Source organism: Lactuca virosa, chromosome 3, assembly GCF_052849685.1.
Source record: "Lactuca virosa cultivar CGN04683 chromosome 3, Lactuca_virosa_CGN04683_v6, whole genome shotgun sequence".
NCBI lineage: Eukaryota > Viridiplantae > Streptophyta > Magnoliopsida > Asterales > Asteraceae > Lactuca > Lactuca virosa.
In genome coordinates this window covers 13873208-13896729 of record NC_136428.1, presented here as the reverse complement: position 1 = coordinate 13896729, position 23522 = coordinate 13873208, and the positions used below count along the sequence as shown (strand labels likewise).

Genomic DNA, 23522 nt, shown 5'->3' with positions numbered 1-23522 from the left:
TTAAGTGGTATAATATTTAATTATATAATTTATTTAATTGATTTTAAATGGGTTAACCCTAGTTTAACCAATTTATGTAATAGGTTGGGTCGGGAACTACATAAACAGGTCAACCCGGTGACAACCCATTTATCTAAAAGATTGGGTTAGGTTGGAAATATCAACCCATTTAAATAAATAGGTTGGGTTGGGTTGAAATTTTCAACCCAATTATTAAATAGGTTGAACCCGAACCCAACCCAGGTCAACCCATTGCCACCTCTACTTGTGGCATTAGGTTGTAAGGAGTGGTTTGGTACCGCTCGTCGAGGGGGCGTAATCAGCAATTTTCATCTCGACATGGCATGAAAAATGAATGAGTTGCCGAGTATATCTCATTGCAAAGCTTTGGGTTTGGTATTTGGTTGATTTAGACAGACAGCAGTGGCGGATCCAGAACAAAATCTAATTGGGTTTCATTATTGATAAAAAAAATACATAGAAGTATAAAATTCTGAAAATTTAAAATATTTTTGGGTTTTTTCAGTAAAAAAATGTCAATGGGGATATTTGATGTAAAAAGGGGTGCCAAAGGGGATTTTTAGTAAAAATCAGATTTTTTTTTTAGTAGTAATGAAGTAGGACCCACATTCAAATTGAGTCTATGCCCCCTCTTAAAGGGGCTGCCTCCGCCACTGGCTGGTAGAAAATGAGGTGGAGGTGGTGGCTTCGACACAATTTGACATCACTCCTTCCAGCCCTAAGGTGTCATTGATGTGGCAAATGATATATCGAAATCGATTGGTCTCTTGTCTTGCATTTGATCGTGTTTTTTTCATCAATTTTAAGCAAAAAACAAAAACAAAAACGAGATCTGATATACTTCGAGTTGATTTTTTTTTTGAACGGCAAAAGTATTTTATTGTAGCCTAGCAAAGAGCTAGGAACAAAATGAAAGTGACCTTCCAGTTGAATTACTTAGGTAGTGTTTGTTTTTTGTCTGCAGATCTGTGTGGCCTCTTCTGTCTGCGCCGCGCAGACATTAGCCTTCGCAGACTGTTTGTTTTTTTTAAGACTGCAGACCTAAAAATGTATGCGCGCCCTCTCCTTGGCGCAGATGTGGACCAGAGTCTTCTAACATCTTCAGACATCTTCTAGCCTAAAAAAACATATATATCTTTACTTTTTTTAAGTTTTTTTTAATTTATATTTTTTCCAACTTTATTAATGATAAACAATTTGAAAAAAAAATTACAAAACATAAAAAAAAACGTTCGACGATACAAACATGATATTTTTGGCAAATTTATAAATAAAGATTTATTACAATATAATAGTCGTTGAAGTTGTTTATATAAATATGAAAAAAAAAAATCATAATATATTCTTATATTTTTTTGCCAAATTTTGTAAAACATTATTTAATACAGTATCGTCAATTTCTCGAGAAAATATTTATGGTACGTTTTTAATGGATATAATTGAAAAAATCGAAATTTATTTCCGTCTATTTAAGTATCAATTTCTTCGATCACTAATTGTAATGTTTAGTTATAACTTTGCAACCAAAGTTGTTGGTTTTTTATCAAATATATACGTTAATTCATACCATTTTTATTTTTATTTTTTATACAATAATACATAAAAGTTGATCTAGATTCGTTAATTATTTATAACAAAGTCATAAAATATTAAAAAATCACTTTGAAGTTTAAAAAAATCAGTTTATTTAGATTTCAGTTTATTTTAGTAGCCCGTAGATGTTAAAAAACAAACAGTCTTCTTTTTTCAGACTGCAGACGTTTGGTCCGCCTCTTCTACTGCAGAGGTCTACAGATATGGTCCGCAGACTACAGACATTTTGCCTCAGAAAAAACAAACAACACCTTACTCATTCGCGGTTGAGGAGCTCAAGCACAAAATTGACAAAACTGCAAGATTTGTCCCTGTGGTATTTAAAAAACTTTGGATAGAGTTCAAAAAGTTTTTCACTTAAATAGATGGTCCAAAATCAAGGTTTTTCTGTGTTTTTAGTCTAAAAAAACTTGAAAAGACTCTTTTACCCTTTTAATTTGTTTTTTCATTTTTTAATATCAAATATACTTATTTTATAATAATAAAAATAATAAAAGATCTGCACACCTCTCTCTCTCTCTCCTTCCAGATCTATAATCTATTCCAAATCGAAAAGGTACTGTCGATTTCAATTTTTGATTAGTGATAACAACAAAATTATTACTTCACAGCTTTGTTCATTGTTAATGTAGATGTTCGATTGATAAATTCAATGCCACAAACCCAGATATGAAAGCGGATGTGCCCTAGAACGATGTTACGATCTGTCCACCCAATCCATAGATTTCGACTGTGTATGTGTGTCTTTGACTGGAAACCTCCGCCTACAAACCCTCCGCCTCCCCTAACTGCAAAACCCCTCTCACATCTTCTTGATTCCGACTGTGTATGAGATTTCCACCGAGTTCTTCGAGTATTAATCTCTCTGATTGGCAATTCGGTTTATGGTCTTTTGAGACTTCAATAGCTCTTCCTTGTTTCCCTAACACCGCCCTACAATCATCGACATTTGCAGCTTCAATCGTTCTGTGTTTCGATTTCAGTGTTTTATGTCAAATGGGAAAATAAAGAAGAAAATGTAGAAAGTCAAACAGGATTCTTGTCAAAGAGGTTGACGGATCAACTTCATAGGCATATCCTTGAGCAAATCAACTTCAACTTCAGGTTCAGATTTTGCATTTTGACCTAATTTCAAATGTATTCCTTTCGCTTTCCCAGAACTCTGAAGTGGGGTTCTCGCAAGATCAATCTCTTCAATCCAATGATTTACCTGTAAAGTCTCCATTATCGCTATCAACCCATCTCTCCCAATCTTCGTTCTTCTTCCCTCAAATGTAATCCATTTTAGGGTTACGTTTGCTTGAATTTGAAGAGTCGAAAACCTATTCAATGGACAGAGCAAGTGTTCTACACCGATCTCGCCAAATCGGTTATCATCTACACGCAAGCTTTCCAACCACCGATTTTTGAAAAGTTTGGCAGCGACGTAAACGACTCCTTTTTTTTCAAGTACGTTTTCGAGAGATTTACTTCTCGTAGACTCCGATTCTGTTCTAGAACCCACCGGAATTCCTTGGCCTACCGCGATTTCAATCGGATGTCGGTTATGTTGAGAGATTTGACCGAGAGAGAGAGAGATAGAGAGAGAGAGAGAGAGAGAGATAACGGTGGGGATAGGTGGGGGTGGGGGATAATTCTTTTATTTTCTTTTTATTTTTAAAGTAAAAAAATATTAGAATAATTATAAAAAATACAAAAAAGAAAATAAAAGGGCATAACCGTCTTTTCAAATTTTTTTGAACAAAATCACAGGAATTTTTTGATTTTGGACCTTCCATGTAAGTTGGAAACTTTTTGGACCTTATCCAAAAATTTTTGAATATCAGGACCAATCTTGTAGTTTTGTCCACAAAATTCGACATCTTAGACAATTAATAAACATTCTATGTTGGTTCTTAAATTTGTTTTTGAGCTCTATAGAGTTGTAATTCATTAACTCTCTTTAAATGTTAGAGTAAAAGGAGAAAAACCAAATATATACATGTGTTCCTCTATGTAGACACATTAATAGAAATTGTCCATGAAAGTTTTTGATACTTGATAACCGGATTTTGTATTTCAAGAATGGCCGAATCCAAAAAAAAATAATAATAATAATAGTAATAATAATAATAATTCATTTGAAAAAAAAACTAAGGTATATCTTTTTTATCATAAGTTGAATCAATCATTACAATAAACGTTGAATCGATCATTACAAGAAAAATTAGACCAAAAATTAAAAGATGGTCTGACATTTTTTACAATTCTTTATTTTGTTATTTCTTTTAATCATAAACGTTTTAATGTTTTTCATCTGATTTAATTATTTTATGTTCCAAATAAATTATAATTTTTTATTATAAAAACTAACAACTTTATATATATAATGACTTCTTTGAAATTTATATTATAGCAAAATGGTTAAAAAATATAACAATCTTGAAAGACTATTTAAAATAGTAAAAGAATAACATATAAAGTTTACATTTATGACAGAAAGAGAGGAAAAAATATTAATTTTTTGCCAACAATGTTAGAAAACACAAAATTATATTATCCAGATCTTTTAGGGGTTGTTCCTAAGGGAGGAGGGAGTCGTACCCTTCCAACCTACTGAACCCACTGTCACATCATTTTTTCTCTTTTATCTTTCCCAACCCACAACACACGGAAATCTTATATTTCTCAACCCACTCAATTGAAAAAAATACAAAACAACTAAGGTACAAGTTCTATAACACATTGTACAAGAGAAAATGAGAGAGTGAAAGTAGAGAGAGACGATGAAGTGGGTTGGTGAAACCAATTAACCAACTCGTTGAAGCGGGAGTGGTACCGTCGGTAACTCTATTGCTAATTAAGATTTTACCTTTGATTGTTTTGTATTTTTTTTAATTGAGTGGGTTGAGTGGGTTAAAAAAGATAGGGTTTCCGTGTGTTGTGGGTTGGGAAAGATGAAGAAAAATAAAAGAGAAAAAGTGATGTGGCAGTGGGTTCAGTGGGTTGGAAGGGAACGACTCCCTCCTCCCTAAGAAGTTAAATGGAACGAGAAACGATACTCATTCCATCTCTAAAATTGTAAGCATTAAAGATTTAATATTTGATAAGTCTTGGTACCAATTAGCTAACATTAACGCCTAGTTCCCGAGTTTAACAAAAGAAAAGAAGAGAAGAGAAAAGAAAGTCACGAGAGAAAAGAAGAGAAAGGAAAGGAAACAAAATTTTCTTTTGTGTTCCCGAGTTGGAGAGAAGTGGAAGGAAAATGAATCATTTTGTTCTTTCTTTCCAAATCCTCCCAAATCGGAAGGAAAGTTAGGAGGGAAATTAATCTTCCCATTTCCCTCCGCTTACCTCCTTTAATGAAACTCGGGAACACCAATTTCTTTTATTTTCTTCTCATTTCCACCAATTTCCTTTCTTTTCTCTTGTTAAGTTGAACTCGGGAACGGGGTGTAATTGATAGAGACGAAACTAACGTAAAAGTAAATGTAAAAATAAATATAACTTAGGTCGATGTGACAATACGAAAATTAACATGGGTTGACCTGAAATTGGGCGGATATTAAGGGGGTGTTTGGCTTATCTTTTTGGGAGCCAAAAGTCCTTTTGGCAAAAGTTACAAAAAGTTAGGATTTCCTGACTTTTCCAAAAAGTTAGTTTTCCTTATATCAAAAATCCAAAAGTTGCTTTTAAAATGCTTTTACCAAACATCTTTTGCATTTTATCTTTTCCAAAAAGAACTTTTGGCTCTCAAAAAGATAAAGCCAAACACACCCTAAACTTCAAAACTTTAAATTCATAATTCTAAAGTTTAGAGACGGTTCTGTACAATTATTTGGGTCGGGTCAGATCATATTTAACAGGAAACAATGGTAAATTGGTAATAGATTTAGAGGGGACCAAAATCAAAATTCATAGCCATGCAAGAACAAGTATTTGGGTAAGTTCCACATTATATATATATATATATATATATATATATATATATATATATATATATATATATCATATCAAGAAGAGTAATAATAACATCCGATTCCATTCCATTCCATGTATTTTGTACATCAATTCCATTCCATAAAAAAGAACACCTATTCCTCTTCCTCCAGCAGTTGTGAAACATCGGTCTTCAACATTTCCATAAACTCCTGCACCACCCAAACTTAAGCATTAACCTCCAAAATCCAATCCAACAAAATTCAAAAAAGAAATTTAAGAAAGATACTAACATCAACAAGACCCTCTTGGATAAGCAACTCAGAAAGCTCATCTCCATTGTTATTGTTGTTCACACGAGCAGCAGCTTCAACCACAGACGAAAACACTACATCTGGCGACTCCTGCTGTTCGATCTTCTCAGCCAAATCCCGCAGGTTCAACTACAAACAAAACACATCAGTTTCAGTTTCAGTTTCAAACAAGGGATTTGTCATTTTTACAAATCTTTTCAAACAAACCTGAGGAGCACTAGAACTATCATTTATGCTTCTAGGTTGAACCCCACTATCCATGGAAGGTGGTTGTTGAAGCATGTTTAAACCAGATCCCCCACCACCAAAAGCTTGGGCAACAATCGGCATCATCTGTTGTATCATACCCGACAGATCAAAACCACCACCACCACCGCCACCCATACCAGAAAACATGTTGCTCAGATCTTGATTCCCATCAATCTGTTGAGCAATTTGATTTACGGTGTTCATCATTGCAGGGTTCTGAGTTAGTTGACCCAACATGTTCCTCAATACATCCGGTGAACCAATCCCGGTTTGGCTTGAAACTCCAGACAAGAGACCATCAAGTGCAGGATTTGCCACCATCTGACTCATGATTGCAGCAGGATCCAACTGGCCAGCTGGACTAGAAGTAACAGGAGGCACAGGGGCATTACTAGTAGTAGTAGTAGTAGTCACTTCTGGTTTTGTCTGCCGACTTCGTCTCTAATATCACATTCATAGAACAAGTCAAACAAGGGTAAATTGGTCATTTTTTTTTCAAATATATGGAACAAGTGCACACACCTTGGGTTGTAAGCCTCCTAACCCAAGTCCAAGAGGAACGGTTGGAGCATTGTCTGGAGTCGATGATGAAGCAGAAGCATCATTTTGAACCTCACTTGCAGATTTTGTTGCACTGCTGCTGGTAATGGCAATGGTGTTTCCAGCACCTTCTGTATCCTGCTCAATAGTCAATACTAGATTAGTGGCATTCTTGTAATTATAAAAAATTGAAAAAATGCATATAAGTTAACATACCGTTCTGGTCTCAGATTCTGACACACTTCCATCTGGTTGGCCTGAATGTACAAATATCAAACTTTACACAAATCATTTACAAACACCAATTAAACATGTTATGCATATGACATACCTTGAGAAGCTGGATTTTCACTTCTTGTAACACCTCTACTTTGTGTTTGCACATTAACTCCTGCAGCAGCAGCTAAAATTGTGGAATTTTAAAGAAAAACACAGTCAGTCAGATATACTAATTTTTGGTATGTATAAGGAGATAGCATAGCAGTAATGGAATCATCACCTGCTGGAACGTTACTTGTTTCATTAGGTTGTTCTCCTTGGTTTGAATCAACATTAGTTCCCCTTGGACCGATTCCCGCATGGATATGAACATTTATATGCCTTGGAACACCAAGAGGACCCAAGGGTGTTGGAGGACCACCAAACATTGAATTAGTTTGCAGAGGAAAGGGCTGCAACAAACCAGTCAATTACATTCATCTTTTTGGTAATTAAACAATTAATTACTATCACAATTACAGGTCAGTAGCCACAACAAAGAGCTAAAACAAACAAACCTACCTGTGCCATTATTGGATTGGGCCCAGTTGGAGAGATGTAAACAGCAGGTCCAGCATTTACAGAAGATTCAGCCTGCAACATACATTACACATACACCCTAAACAACAAACTCCTATAAATGATAAATCCCAAAGATGGAAAGAGAAAAAGAAAAATGACATACGGGAGACTGTCCGACACGCAAAGTCAACATTGTACGCCCGAGCTCAAGTAGAAGGGCGCCTAAATGTTGCATAGCAAGCCCTGATTGCATGGCTTCTGACTGGATTTGGGTTCTTACTGTCAGATCAGTGCAACTCTCCTCTTCCTCCAGCCTTCTTGCAGTATGCTACAAGATAGTTGCAGCATGACATATTAGAATGGGTATTGAAATTTAAAATAAATAAAAGGATACTAAATTAGGGGTAAAAGATAGTACAGAAAGAGAATCAGTAGCAGGCCCATTGACAAGTTGTAGAGCATGTCGCATAACAACAGCCAGAGCTGCAGGTGAAGGCACGCCACGAGGACCAGATGGCAATACTACAGCTGGTGGGGCCTCTGCACCATTTGGAGCTTGATTTTGCTGATACCCTGCCATGCCATCAAATTCAGATTTAAATATATATATATATATATATATATATATATATATATATATATATAGCAATAATTCCTACCATTATGTGACAATGCCTGCTCCATTCGATTCATGAACTCGGAAAGTGTGTGTAATGAATCAGGAATTGGCTGAAAACACACGAAACCATGTAAGAGTAAGACAGCATAAAAAGAGTTAGAGACAAGATAATAATTGAATATAGAAGAAAAATCTTGTAATGTAATGTAATACTACCGTAACAAGTGTTGGTAAAGCCATTCCTGGAATGGCAAAACCAGGTTGACTAGGGTTTCCCTGTTGACCTTGATTGTTGGCATTAACTCCAGCTTCATTTCCTTGGGCAACTTGCACAGGAACATTCAACTGCAAAGGGGTACACAACCATAAATTATATACAAGGCTTTGACTTAAGAAACAAAGAAAGAAAGATCAAAAATCACCTGCATGTTTGGCATGGACACCTGGCCTTGGCCCTGGCCCCCAATTCCAAATGAATTTAAAACAGCACCAATGACCTAAAACCGAAAGAATAAAGTACAAAACATAAAAGGCATTATGCTACAAAGGGTCAGAAAGAAAGCACACACCCGACTAAGATCAGGATTGCCATCTTCATTTCTATCTGCAAAGGTCCCAAGTACTACACTATGTGAAATATGACTGACACGCGGACGTGCACCTCCACCATTTGCATTTTGTCCTGTTACAAACAAAATGCAGATATTCAAATGCAATACTTATAAAGGACTTTCTAGCAGTTAAAATTGGCATAAAGAAAAGACCATATCACACCTGTATTACTACCATTTGCAGTTGTTGTGGTACCAGATTGAGGTTGTGATTCAGAAGGCTGTGCCTGTCTAGCCACTAGATGCAATGTGTCTCCACTTCCAACGTCTGTAGATCGTTAAGGCTTTCTTTCACATATACATTCTAACACTAACAAGTAAGAACAAAGAATCTTACTAGTAATAAACTAGAGAAATTAAGCAAGAAAAAGTAGGATACGATATTCACAAAGGCGGAGCTCGTCCTTCAACACCTTGCCCCGAAAGATGAGCCGCTGCTGTCCAACTGGAAGTCCAACATCAGTAGCTATTTTCTCTTTGAATGCTGAAACTAGCATCTGCAAGTTTTCACAAAAACATACGACTCGGCTACATCTCGGGATAAATCATAAATATAATCGAATGAGAAAGAGAGGAAGCAGCACACACATTTTTATCTACATTAAACTGGTACGACTGTGAATCAAGTGTCTTGATACGGATCTCCACAGTTGATTCAGAACTTTCACCACCAAAATTGCCCGTGCTCCCACCTTCATCGGAATGCTTATCTGCCATGGAATGCTTAAATCTGAAACAAGGCCCACAGGATATCATCACAACAGTCCCAGTTATAAAATAACCAGAATGATCAAACTGAACAACACTAACTACTCATAACTCATAATGATAAGACCATCCAATTTAGGGAGAAAACAAAAAAAGCTCATAAGATTGCAATAGATCAAAAGCTCTAAAAACACCAATGCTGACAGTCATGCATGATTAAGAACTATGGATCATCCGTCTCTTGGATTTCAGAGGAATAAAAGTTGGTAGACTCATATCACATTCACACACAAGTTACGGTACAAAAGTACTAATTCCGTTGGCAGCATGTCAATCTTGATGCTAAAATTTCCAAGATTCGAATCTATACATCAGGATTCATCTCCAATGTTTCAAAAGTGAAAATGTAACTTCAAATAGAAAACATTAGGCGGAACCATCGAAAGTTGGGATAAAATCAAACAATCAAGTATTTGGGGCTTTTTTCTCAAAACATAAGTAAAATCAGGGTTTGGGATTTTCAGAGAACCTGACTAGGGCATTGACTTCGGAATTTCAACGAACATTGCAAGCAAACTAATAGAATTGTGTATTTGTGTTTCTACGAGAAGAAAAAATCGAACTTCGTTTAGTTTGACATGAGCACTACAAGTATAACTCACTTGATTGGTGCAGAAAAAAAAAAGTTAAGGAAACATAAAATCGAAAACCAAGAACTGAGTTGAGACTGCAAATCCTTGAAACTGACAAGAAGATTCATTTCAAGCGAAAACTTACAGAGACGATGGTTGAATGCCGAAGAAAGGAAGAGTGGTTGCTTGACTCCCTGAAGATTCGTAGTTGAGCGACGTCGAACGATCTAGAAAAGAGACGATGGAAACGAGCAAGTGAAATAATTTTCACGACCAGGGTATATGTACTGCGAGGGTGTTTGCATAGCTTAAATAAAGTTTGGGTTAGTCCACACAATTTATCTCATTTATTTCATAACTGTTTTTTTTTTTTTTTTTTTTACTTCAAGGGAACGTCCTTTTAAAAGGTCACCCTGGGTTTTTTTATTTTATTTTAAGGAATGAAATTTTTTTTTAAGGGAACTTTTCTAACAATGAGCTCATTTTCGCGCACCGACTAATAAGGGTGAACAAAAACCGAACCGCAAACCGGAAAAACCGCATAAACCGAAACCGAAATGAAAACCAACGTTGCGGTTTTTAGTTTTGCAAAAACCGAAAATGATCGGTACGGTGCGGTTTCTAGTCTTGAAAATATCGCAAAAAAACGAACCGTGCCGCATATATATATATATATATATATATATATATATATATATATATATATATATATATATATATATATATATATATATATATATATTAAGTGTTGATATTTGTAAGAACAAATAACTCATGACAATTAAATTTTCATTTCTTAGAGTCATTGCAGACGAACGTCTATGGCCACAAGGGTTGAATAGTATCAGGATTTGAACACGGGTCAATAGCTTATCCAACATATCTTCCATATGTCTTACCAAGTCACCACAACCTCAATTTTAAAGGTTTAAAATATCATTATTTAACAATGTATCAGGCAAGCCGCTAATTTATATGGCATGTAATCAATAACGGTGCAATGTCATTAAATGAGATTGCCATGTATACTCCAATATATTCGAAAGGTTTTAAATTAAACATTGTATCCCCGTTTTCGTTTCTTTTCTCTAGTCCTGAATTAAATAAAATGCTCCCACAAAGTAATCCTCTCGATGGCAAGATTCGTCAAGATCGAAGTTCATTTCCAAAGTATGTTCATTAACAAACCTTTTTGTTATTATGATGGTATACAACATGTGTGAGAATACTCATTTTGCCAGTATGTCTCAGAAGGAATTTGTTGTTTTTCTCATGGACGGAGCTTTATTAGGGCCAAGAGGGGTTGTGGCCCCCCCGATTTGTTTGCTAGAAATACTTTCTAATATTTAATTTTTTATACATATTAGGCCTAAAAATATAAAATTTATGTTGTGGCCCCCCTGCTCTCCAATGTTCATACATATTATATTTTTGCCTCCCCCCCCCCCCCACCCCACAAAAGAAATGTTCAAACTCTGCCCCTCGCTTTTCTTAAACAATTCACACAAGAGAAATGTGAGAAGTTGTAACGTCCTAAAAAAATTACAAAAGATTTTTAATTAAAATAAGTTAACCAATTAAAACCCTTTAATTAAAATCATTAAGTAACATTCACTTGTTCGAAAATATAAGATTAACATAGTTGAATTGCAAAACAACGGAAACCAATGTCTTCAATGCGAGTGTACAGTCCTGTCGAGCTCTTCTCTCGAACAACCCGCAAAACATTTAATCCCCAACTGTAAGCATAAAGTTCAGTGAGTTCCCAAGTATATATTGTATATTCCACCATATATGCAATGCATACAAACAAGGTTCTCGGCTCTAACATCGATTTGCGAACTCTCTTTCCAACATGCATACAACACACATACTAATCATATGTATCGTCCAGACGTCCACTGCACTCTTGCCAATATACAACTTCTCAGAGGCTACATCATTGGTCTTTCATACATGTCATGCCCATGTCTATACCGGGTCAGTGCTAATAATGGCAACCGCCTCATGAATACATAGTCATATGTAGTCGGGAATCAAATAGACAGTCGAATAGATGATCATACCCGAGACTAATAAATCAAACAAGAACCATGCAATAAGGTGTAACACTTGAAAATTTAGTAAGTTTCATATTTAATCCCTAATCTAAAAAGTTTGCAAGAATGGTCCTTAAAGCTAGTACGTGGGGCGTACAGGGTGGTACGCTTAGCGTACTAGCCCGATTTTGGATCGCGCCTTCGGACCACGTATGCAGGGTGTACGCTTGGGTACGCATGGCATACATGTGATTAAGTGAAACCTAAATTTTAGGGTATTGTACCATATTTAAGCCTTATGATGGCCTCATTTGGTTATGTTTAGACAACCTTCATCCCCGCTTGTCCAGAAAGTCGAAACCCTAGTGAGATCTTGAGAGTTTGAGCCTTAAAGTGTGTTGGTTGGTGCTTTGTGACGGAGAAGAAGAAGTGAACCATTTGGAGTTGTGCTTGGAGCTTGAAGATCTGAGATTTGTTCATCATTTGCTTTCCTTGTGAGGTAAAAAGCTTCCATCTTGCTAATCCATGATGTTAGATCTAGTTTGGTGTCATTTTGTGCTTTTTGAGTCTATGGTTTGATTGTTAAGCCTCTTGATTCACTCCAGAAGTGATTGGTGGTAGATATAGGGTCCTTTTGGTCCCTTTGTCCATAAAAATGCAATCTTTGAGGTGTTTATGGACTTCTACATGTGTTAAGACCCTTTATTAAGTTCTTTTGAGCTATAAAACCCCATTAAGCCATGCATGCACGTAAAGTTGCCAACTTTACATGATAAACCACCTTTAGGAGGTCAGATCTGAAAGATGGATTCAAGTCTTAACCGTTTAAGAGTTGAATGAGAAAGTTGGCCAAGCTGGGGAGTACATTAGGCGTACAAGTTGGTACGCTGCGCGTAAAATCCCCAAAGCGAGTACGTTAAGCGTACGAGCTGAGTACGCCTTGCGTACTCAGTAGTGGGCTTCGGATTTGTGGGCCTTTTGGTATTGGACCCATGTTGGACCTTTGGAGTTTAGGGCTTTGTTGGGCCATCAGAATATTATTTTAGGTTGATGTTATTTTAGTTGATTCTTTGGTTGGAGGCCCATGAAAGGGAATTGGGCCCAATTTGGAAGATATGACCATATTTGGGCTTTGGGTGATTATTTTGGAATTTGTGCTTTTTGGACAGTTGGATTAGGCCTTGGCCTTAGGCCAAGTTAGGAAAAGGGTAAAAAGGTCTTTTACCCTAGTTTGGACTCTTAGTGTGAGTCAGGCACCAATTATTAATTGGATGTTATTTTGTGATTATAACGCTGGGATTTTAGCGGGCCAGCAGTCAGAGTTTTATTTGTGAGATTCCGCAGTCTGAGGTGAGTTTCTTCACTGTGTTAGTGGGTCGAAGGCACCAATGTCGGCCCATGATTTTTATGATAGGATGCTAGATGTCTACGTGACTCTTGCATGTGTTATGTGCTGGTATACCGAGCGAGGCTCGATGTCGGGCGAGGCCCGATGACTGTATTCTATGCTATTGGTTTGTGATTATTGCATGTGTTAGCATGATTATGTGTTATATGTTTATTATGTGTACCGGGCGGGGCCCGATGTCAGACAGGGCCTAATGAATGATAGATTTGTAATTCGAGCGGGGCCCGAGCCCGAGTGGGACTCGATACCGGTCGAGACCTTATGTGAGGCGGGGACCCAATATGTGTTTATTTATGTATGATATGTGGTATCTTGGGGAATCACTAAGCTTTGGGCTTACGGTTTTCAGTTTATGTTTCAGGTACTTCCGGATCGAAAGGGAAGAGCCCGGGATGATTGGAGAGCACACACCACCTTTTTCCGCATTTTGAGATTTACTCTGATATGTATTAATGTAGTGACATACTTTGGTCTTTTTGGGTTGTATGGAAATGTTTGGATTAATGTTTTTACTAAATCAATAATGAAAATTTTGGGTCTTATTTCTGTGACGTTACATAAGGCTTTACACTAAGAGTTCTCAGGCTATATAAATAAACCATATACAACCCCTAGGGTATCCACCCCAAGACCAACCAATACTATCATATGTGATCCAACTACAATCTTTCGTACATGTGTTGTGATCCAACCATAATTTTTCATTCATGTGATTGATCCATCCACAGTCTTTCATATAAGTGTTGTGATCCAACCACAATCTTTCATACAAAAGTCGCAAATATCGTCTAGCATACCATGACACCAAGTGTCCTATATTGCACATACATAACAAGGAGTTATCCTAGTCAACTAGCATTCATGTACTCTACCAGCACCACTATCTTATCATACAAATGATATATATGTTGGGTTTTACATGTAATAACGCGGATAAATCATTAACACTCAAGGGTACATGTAACCTACTAGATCTATGTCATAACACTATTGAAGTAATATTCTATTGAACAACAAGAAACATATGAACCCTATGTATTTTCGAAATTGACAAACAAGATAGAAATTACATACTTTTTTATTGTTGTAGTAAACAATCAAGAATCCTTTCTTCTTTGATTTTGGAAGCTAGCACCACAAGTGTCGTGTCTCTAATGGTTCACACCCAAACCCTAACAACCAAGGAACTTGAAGAGAGAGAGAGGAAATCGGTAAGAATTTAGGCCTAACCCTTCTATAGAAGTCATAGCCGAAAGTTGGAGGTATATGGGTCCTTATATAGTGCAACTTGAAAACCCTAGATAAGCCCAAAACCAATATAATAATATTATCTTGAATTGGTAATTATCCATGTAACATCCCGAGATTTTTGCAGGTATTTCCGAACCCTATTCTATCATTACCTTGTCATTTATGGTCCTTGGGGTTGGAAGTGAAGAGCCAAGATAAGTTAAGGACCAAGTTTGCAAACTTGGGCCAGAAGGGAGTACGCTGCGCGTACATAAGAGTACGCTAAGCCTATTAAGGTCCGCATTAGTACGCTGGGCGTACACTTGTGTACGCTGGGCATACTAATGTTTGGGTGAAACCTTAATATTTAGGGTTTGGAGCCTATATAAACAACATTATGAGCACCATAACCCCCCTTACCTCAGCCTCCACAGCCTACATTCTGATGGGTTTTAGGTAAAACAAATAAACTAGAAAACAATTCCTAAGTTCACATGCAACCTACTTTGGATCTATGTTTTAACTATTGAACATATAACTTTGAATTGCAAAACAAGAACCCTAGAGGAGAGAGGCTAATTTCGAAATTAACAAACTAGGGTTTAGGAGTTACATACCTTTCAATTGTTATAGCAAACAATTGATAATCCTCTTGATCTTGATCTTGATCTTCTTGGAAGCTTAGCACCACAAATGTAATGCCTCTAATGGAATCACACCCAAGAACTAGCAAGAAGGAAACTTGGAGGAGAGAGGATGGATAGAGTATGCAATTTCGGCCTTAGGGTTTCTTCCAAAGAAATCAGTGACCTCAAATGTGAGCCAGGAGGCTCCTTAAATAGCTGAGGGATCTAGGGTTTAGGGAAAACCCTAGTTATCCTTTGCTTAGGGCCTAAGCAAGATCCAAATGCCTTATTTGGACCCCTTGGACGAAATCTCTAGGGTTTCCCCTAAGAATTTCGTCCACCTCCTTCCAAGGGGGTTCTGGAACCTTCCACTCAACTATTAGTTAATTGCAAACTAGTCCCTGCACTTTATAATTAATTCTTTTAACCCCAAAATTAATTCTGATTAATTTCTGGCTAACTATTAATTAAACATAATGATTTCTAATTAATATATTAATCTTTTAACATATTAATAAATCATTTATATTAATTCATTAATTTTATAAATTAATATCTCTCCTTTCATAATTTCCTAGTCCAGTTGCTAGGTTGAGGGCAACCCAAAAGGACTGTGCTGCTATCAATTCAAGTACATACCAATTATAGTTATGGGCTTAGACATCTAATCCAACAGTCTCCCACTTGGATAAGTCTGTAACTATAATTGCTAGTATGCCTTCTAAATTTGACCAGCAAATTGTAGCTTCCAAAAAGCTGTTGCCGAACTCTGACCCAGTCAGTTACGTGTCCTAAGATAAGTGATCATATAATCCTTCGTTCTGCTAGATATCCCTAGACATAAGACATGGAATGTAATCAATCTCTTTGTCCAGAATCTATGTTTCCCGATTTCTGATTTGTGATGATGTAGGACTTCTAATTGAACACATCAATCTAGTCCTGGCTGGGCCCAGCACATAAGTCAACACCAAATCATCGAGGGGCCCACGGATATCGCTTTTCCTATTAGGGCAAAAGGAACGAATAAACGTTGACTCATATGCTTGTATCTTTTACTCATCAAATTATACATGGCAATACGTTTTATAACACCAAGTTACTGATGCGTTTTTGTATCACCAATGCATGACCGACTTGTAAATTGCAACTCATATATCTTCGTTTCAAGATTATAAGATATTATCGTCTCAGTATTACTCGTGATGAATTCCATGAAGTGATACTCTGAGCGAGGGTTTATCCAATACTCAAATCTCAATTTCTGAGTACTCATGAACGTTGCAGCAGTTCTATTGCCATGTCTATCCTTAGACAATCTACAATCCAGTTCATGACAGTCTTAATTCACTACTTACTTCCAAAAGTATGAGTGACTGTGGAGTTTGAATAATCTTATTATTCGGGAAGTAAAAACATGCAAAAATGAAACACAATAATAAACAATTGACAAAAGGCAGAAACCAAGCTTATAAATAATACTTTATTATTTAATCACCAAAAGTCAATTATATTTACTTTGTTACAAGTTTCAGAATAAAACTAATCTAACTACTAAAACTAATATCATCTTTCAGTCCTATGCTTCGAGCATGCTGAATATGCTTAGCCCTACTCAGACCCTTTGTGAGGGGATCTGCTGGGTTATCTTCAGATGACACCCTCTTTACTATAAAATGGCCTTCTTCAACTCTATGTCTGATGAAATGGTACTTTCTGTCGATATGTCTGGTCTTACCATGATCTCTCGGTTCCTTTGTCAAGGCAACCGCTCCTTCATTATCGCAGAACAGTTCCATAGGCTCCTGGATGGTTGGAACAACTCCGAGATCCCCGATGAAGTTCCTCAACCAAGCTGCTTCTTTCGACGCTTCACTTGCTGCTATGTACTCTGATTCACAAGTAGAATCAGCCACCGTATTTTGCTTGGAACTCTTCCAAGTAACTGCTCCTCCATTCAGTAAAAACACCCAGCCCGACTGAGAACGGAAGTTATCTCTATCCGTCTGAAAGCTGGCATCACTGTAACCATCTACTCTCAAAGTATCACTGCCACCAAGCACAAGGACCCAGTCCTTTGTCCTTCGCAAATACTTGAGTATATTCTTAACTGCTATCCAATGAGCTCTACCTGGGTTTCCCTGATAGCGACTGACTATGCTCAAAGCAAATGCCACATCAGGGCGAGTACATGTCATAGCATACATGATCGATACGACAGCGGAAGCATAAGGTACACGAATCATGTCATCTATTTCAACATCTGTACTCGGGCATTGAGTCTTACTCAATTTGGTATTGCTTTGGATAGGTAGATCTCCCTTCTTGGAATTTTCCATACTAAACCTCTTTAGTACCTTATCCAAGTATATGCTCTGACTAAGTTCAATTAGTCTCTTCTTTCTATCTCTCAATATTCTAATCCTAAGAATATAGACAACTTCTCCAAGGTCTTTCATGGCAAAACACTTTCCAAGCCAAGACTTAACTTCTTTCAAGGTTGGAACGTCGTTACCAATGAGTAATATGTCATCGACATACAACACCAGAAAAGTTACTATACTCCCACTTGCCTTGATATACACACATAACTCATCTTCACTTCTAGAGAAACCAAACTCTTTGACTTTCTCATGGAAGCAAAGATTCCAACTGCGAGATGCTTGTTTCAATCCATAAATGGATTTCTCAAGCTTGCACACTCTATTGGGGAACTTTGCATCAACAAAACCCTCTGGCTGACTCATGTAAACATCTTCAGCCAACTTCCCATTAAGGAAAGCAGTTTTGACATCCATCTGCCAGATTTCATAATCATGAAAGGCAGCTATGGCGAGCAATATCCTAATAGATTTAATCTTAGCCACTGGCGAGAAGGTCTCATCATAGTCAACCCCTGGGGTTTGAGTGAAACCTTTTGCAACCAGTCGAGCCTTGAATGTGTGCACATTTCCATCCATGTCTGTCTTCTTCTTGAAGATCCATTTGCACCCAACTGTCTTACGACCTGGTGCACTATCAACCAAATTCCAAACTTGGTTGTCATACATGGACTTAATCTCGCTGTCCATTGCCTCTTTCCACTTGGAAGCCTCTGGGCCTGCCATTGCTTCCTTATAAGTGACTGGTTCATCTAAGTTTACCAGTGTTCTGTCACTTATGAATGTGTCACCATCTAAAGTAATATGAAAACCATACAACTCAGGTGGCACACTCACCCTAGTGGATCTTCTAAGAGGTAATGAGTTATCGATTGGTTCAACAGGAACTGTTTCCTCTGGTTGAGTGCTAGTGTCATCTAAGGTTCCTTCATTGACTGACTCTTGAATTTCTTCAAGGTCAATAGTGCTCCAGCTGTCCTCTTTGAATATGAGCTCTCTTTCAAGAAAGACTCCTCTTCGTGCTACAAAGACCACGTTCTCACTAGGCCTGTAGAACAAATATCCAAAAGACTGCTTTGGGTAACCAATGAAAACACATTTCTCACTTCTAGCTGCTAGCTTGTCGTGAGTCTCTCGTCTTACGAAAGCTTCACAACCCCAAACTTTAATATGTGCTAACGAGGGAACTTTCCCTGTCCACATTTCGTGAGGTGTTTTGGCAACCTTCTTTGTAGGGACAAGATTGAGGATGTGGGCGGCTGTCTCTAAGGCATACCCCCAGAAGTGAATAGGGAGCGAAGCCCGACTCATCATAGAACGAACCATGTCTAACAAGGTTCGATTACGCCTCTCAGCTACACCATTTAACTGTGGTGTCCTAGGAGGAGTCAATTGTGAGACTATACCACATTCTTTCAGATAGTCGTTAAACTCGATACTAAGATACTCCCCGCCTCTATCGGATCTAAGTATCTTTATCTTTCTGCCCAATTGATTTTCGACTTCATGCTTAAACTCTTTGAACTTTTCAAAAGTTTCTGACTTATGCTTGATCAAGTAGATATATCCATATCTGCTATAATCGTCAGTGAAAGTCACATAGAATCGATTAGCATCTCTTGTAGTTGATCTGAAGGGCCCACACACATCTGTGTGTATGAGATCCAACAGACCTTCACCTCTTTCACAAGACCCTGTGAATGGTGATTTTGTCATCTTTCCCAAAAGACAAGATTCACACATATCATCTGATTTTAGGTCAAATGATTCCAACACTCCATCCTTTTGGAGTTGGGCTATGCGTTTCTTGTTAATGTGTCCAAGACGACAATGCCACAAGCATGCCTTGTCTACACTATTAGACAAGTCAATATTAAGTACACTATTTCCTAAGCTATCAACACAAGTCACCGTTTCATACACACCATCACAAGGTAAAGCTTCAAACATAAAAACACCATTCTTATAAACAAAAATTGAACCATTCAAATCATTAAAAGAATATTTGAAACCTTGTCTGAACAATGCATGAAATGAAATAATGTTTCTCGTCATCTCAGCCGAATAGCAACAATTTATTAAATCTAATCTAACATCATTGCTAAGTAGAAGCTGATAAACTCCGATCTTGGTCACTGGTGAAGACTTTCTGTTTCCCATGATCAAGTTTATCCTTCCTCGCTCTATCTCCTCACTTTCCTTTAGTCCCTGCAAATCAGAACAGATATGAAAACCACATCCTGTGTCAAGGACCCATGAACGAGAAGATAATGAGTTATTAGCCGAAATAGTGTAAATACCTGCCGAAGATGGCTTCACTTTGCCATCCTTGATATCTTGCAGATATTGTGGGCAAGATCTCTTCCAATGCCCCTTTTGATTGCAGTAAAAGCAAACGGCCTCTTTTGGATCAGAAACATGGGGAGTGGAACCATTGGGCTTAGCCTTTGGGCAATTACTAGACGACCCAGCTTGAGCCTTGCTCTTCCAGTTTTGCTTGGGAGGACCTTTCCTCTTTTTCCCCTTTCCCTGTCCAATAGCCAACACAGGGGCACTTGTAGGCGTGGAGGGTATACTTTTACCCTTCATTCCTGCCTCAGCTGTCTGCAACAAGTTGTGCAATTGGGCCAAGGTCTGCTCAGTATTGTTCAAATGGTAAGTTAGAATAAACTGACCATAACAATCAGGTAGTGAGTTCAAGACCATGTCAATGGCCAGTTCCTCATCAAAGTGAATGTTGAGCTTGACCAAACGCTCTATGTAGCGTTGCATTCTTTGCACATGTGACACAACCGATTCCCCTTCTTTCATCTTGCAAGCCATGAGTGACTTGACTACTTCAAACTTTTCTTGACGAGCTCGCTTATGGTACTTTTCCATAAGGTCCTTGTTCATCTCAAAAGGCCAGTAGTCCTCATAGTACCTCTGCAGTTCTGGGGACATGGTTGCCACCATGATGCAAGCCACTTTGGTAGCATCATCGTAATGTTTCTTGTAGGCAGCAAGATCTTCAGGAGTAGCTTCAGACTCATCAAGCTCTTTGAGCTCCTTTTCAAGAACATATTCTTTGTTCTCAAAATGAAGAGCCATCTTGATGTTGCGCATCCAATCGTTATAGTTTGAGCCATCCATAACGACTTTGGAGCAGATATTGAGCAAAGATAAGTTCTGGTTGGAGGAGGATGAAGCAGAAGTGTTTCCAGGAGTAGACATCTGAAAAGAAAAGAAAGTTTTAGTTAGATTTCAAGATACCTCAATATAATAACCCAAAGATAAAATATCAAGGTTAGGATCCAACTATGAAGATTCACAACTTAGAAATGGGATGCCGAGATCCAAGTGTAAATTTCATAAAGGTAGGTGAATGACGATTCACCAATTCCACCATTAGACGAAACAAACGAAGTGAAATTCCTAATTCTTTTGAGATACATTGAAACTATTCAATGACATGTTTTAATCTCAGATTATGCTCTTCTATTTGTGACTGGGATGCCGAGGATCACAAACAAGATGTGAATAATCATGCAAATGTGCTTGGTAACCTAATTGTCTTTATCATTAACTATTGATGTGCTGGTAAACCACACACGCTCCATCAAAATGACAATTATGAGATACCCATTACTACTCTTTATTAGTGCCCTTGAGTGTGCTGGTTAACCACACACGCTCCACTAACGACCAATAAAGCATAATGTGCAATTTCATGGATTAGCATACTTTTCACATTTTTCCTAAAGTAACTAGAGTTGGGATTTAAAAATAATGTTCTAGTACTTTCTTTAATGTCATTATACTTTTAATGAGAAGTAGTTGTCCTATCAAATCCGTTCTGCTAACGACCCTCCACTAATCAAGGAAGCGGTGGGTGAGAGTGGACACCCATTCAACTACAATTTTATAGGCAGTTTCCTTATACCCCCTTATAGATTAGCTTTGTGAATGAGGCATACTAGCAATTTAACTGACCATATTCTTATACATATATAATATTAAACTTTTAATCATAATACATATATAGGGTGTGTTTTAAAACATTTTAAAACTTCAAGGGTTTATATAAATTTCGAAATTCAAACTATTAAATTTAAATTTAAATAAACCAATTAACTAGATTTAATATTTATCTTTTAATTAACTATTAATCAAATTATTAAATCTTGTAAGGATTATCTAATTAAATTAATCAATTAATTTAATCCTAATCCTTATCCTTCTAAATTTCGAAAAATAGGGTAAGGATAATTATCCAATTAATCTAATTAAGTAACAATTATCCAAAACAAGAAACCCTAAAACTTCTAGCAATTTCGAAATTTACAAGGGAGGAGGCTAGGGTTTTCAAAACCCTAACCCTAATTTCGATTAGGGTTCTTTGGAGGCTAGGGTTTTCGAAAACCCTTCAATCCAAAACCCTAATTGCGAAAATTTGGCCTTTAGGGTTTAATGGCTATAAACCTAATTTGCAATTCAATTATTATAACAATTCAATTTAAAACAAACAATGGCCCTGATACCACTGATGGGTTTTTGGTAAAACAAATAAACAAGAAAACAATTCCTAAGTTCACATGCAACCTACTTTGGATCTATGTTTTAACTATTGAACATATAACTTTGAATTGCAAAACAAGAACCCTAGAGGAGATAGGCTAATTTCGAAATTAACAAACTAGGGTTTAGAAGTTACATACCTTTCAATTGTTATAGCAAACAATTGATAATCCTCTTGATCTTGATCTTGATCTTCTTGGAAGCTTAGCACCACAAATGTAATGCCTCTAATGGAATCACACCCAAGAACTAGCAAGAAGAAAACTTGGAGGAGAGAGGATGGAGAGAGTATGCAATTTCGGCCTTAGGGTTTCTTCCAAAGAAATCAGTGACCTCAAATGTGAGCCAGGAGGCTACTTAAATAGCTGAGGGATCTAGGGTTTAGGGAAAACCCTAGTTATCCTTTGCTTAGGGCCTAAGCAAGATCCAAAGGCCTTATTTGGACCCCTTGGACGAAATCTCTAGGGTTTCCCCTAAGAATTTCGTCCACCTCCTTCCAAGGGGGTTCTGGAACCTTCCACTCAACTATTAGTTAATTGCAAACTAGTCACTGCACTTTATAATTAATTCTTTTAACCCCAAAATTAATTCTGATTAATTTCTGGCTAACTATTAATTAAACATAATGATTTCTAATTAATATATTAATCTTTTAACATATTAATAAATCATTTATATTAATTCATTAATTTTATAAATTAATATCTCTCCTTTCATAATTTCCTAGTCCAGTTGCTAGGTTGAGGGCAACCCAAAAGGACTGTGCTGCTATCAATTCAAGTACATACCAATTATAGTTATGGGCTTAGACATCTAATCCAACACATTCGTCCTCCCCAAACCCTAGCTCTCCCTTTGTGTGTTTAAGCTTATTTGGTGTGTTCTTGAGTTCTTCAAGAGGAAGGTTTTGCATCAAAGTGTTGGAGAAGAAGATCAAGATTGTAGATCTGAAGTTAACTTGTGCTCAAGAAGCTCCAGAAGGTATAAAGTTCCAAACTTTATGCATATATGCTGAATTTTTTGCAACCCAGACATAGGGTAGAAATATCAGTTCAGAAAGTATTCACACGATCCAAGTGGTATCCAGATCTCCAACGTAAACCCTATTTCATCCGTCGATACGCTGAGCAAGATAATACATACATCCGTCGATACGCTGACATTGCCCTCAGTTAGAAACTGGAACTCGAAAAACCCCCGTATACGTACTCATTTCGGAACGTTTATGAAAAGTATCGTACACACAAATATATTAAACACACAAATGTACTGCATATTTGGAAGAAAAACATACAA

The 23522-nt window shown here is 37.1% G+C and overlaps 1 protein-coding gene and 1 long non-coding RNA gene across 2 annotated transcripts; both read right to left on the bottom strand.

Annotated features, from left to right (window-relative positions):
- Nucleotides 1-2155: 2155 nt before the first annotated feature.
- Nucleotides 2156-3229, bottom strand: LOC145162219 (uncharacterized). Its single transcript, XR_013738968.1, has 2 exons — nucleotides 2647-3229; nucleotides 2156-2547 (listed from the first exon to the last, which is right to left on the bottom strand). It is a non-coding gene; the product is annotated as an uncharacterized LOC145162219 (long non-coding RNA).
- A 2387-nt stretch (nucleotides 3230-5616) lies between these two features.
- Nucleotides 5617-10277, bottom strand: LOC145165242 (Ubiquitin-like superfamily protein). Its single transcript, XM_079083945.1, has 18 exons — nucleotides 10131-10277; nucleotides 9234-9375; nucleotides 9025-9142; nucleotides 8809-8913; nucleotides 8604-8716; nucleotides 8457-8531; nucleotides 8251-8379; nucleotides 8075-8144; nucleotides 7834-7988; nucleotides 7579-7743; nucleotides 7416-7487; nucleotides 7135-7306; nucleotides 6967-7038; nucleotides 6852-6892; nucleotides 6618-6773; nucleotides 6054-6536; nucleotides 5826-5975; nucleotides 5617-5744 (listed from the first exon to the last, which is right to left on the bottom strand). The coding sequence occupies exons 2-18, from the start codon at nucleotides 9360-9362 to the stop codon at nucleotides 5688-5690; spliced, it is 2262 nt and encodes a 753-aa protein (XP_078940071.1). The 5' UTR covers nucleotides 9363-9375; nucleotides 10131-10277; the 3' UTR covers nucleotides 5617-5687.
- Between the last annotated feature and the right edge of the window lie 13245 nt (nucleotides 10278-23522).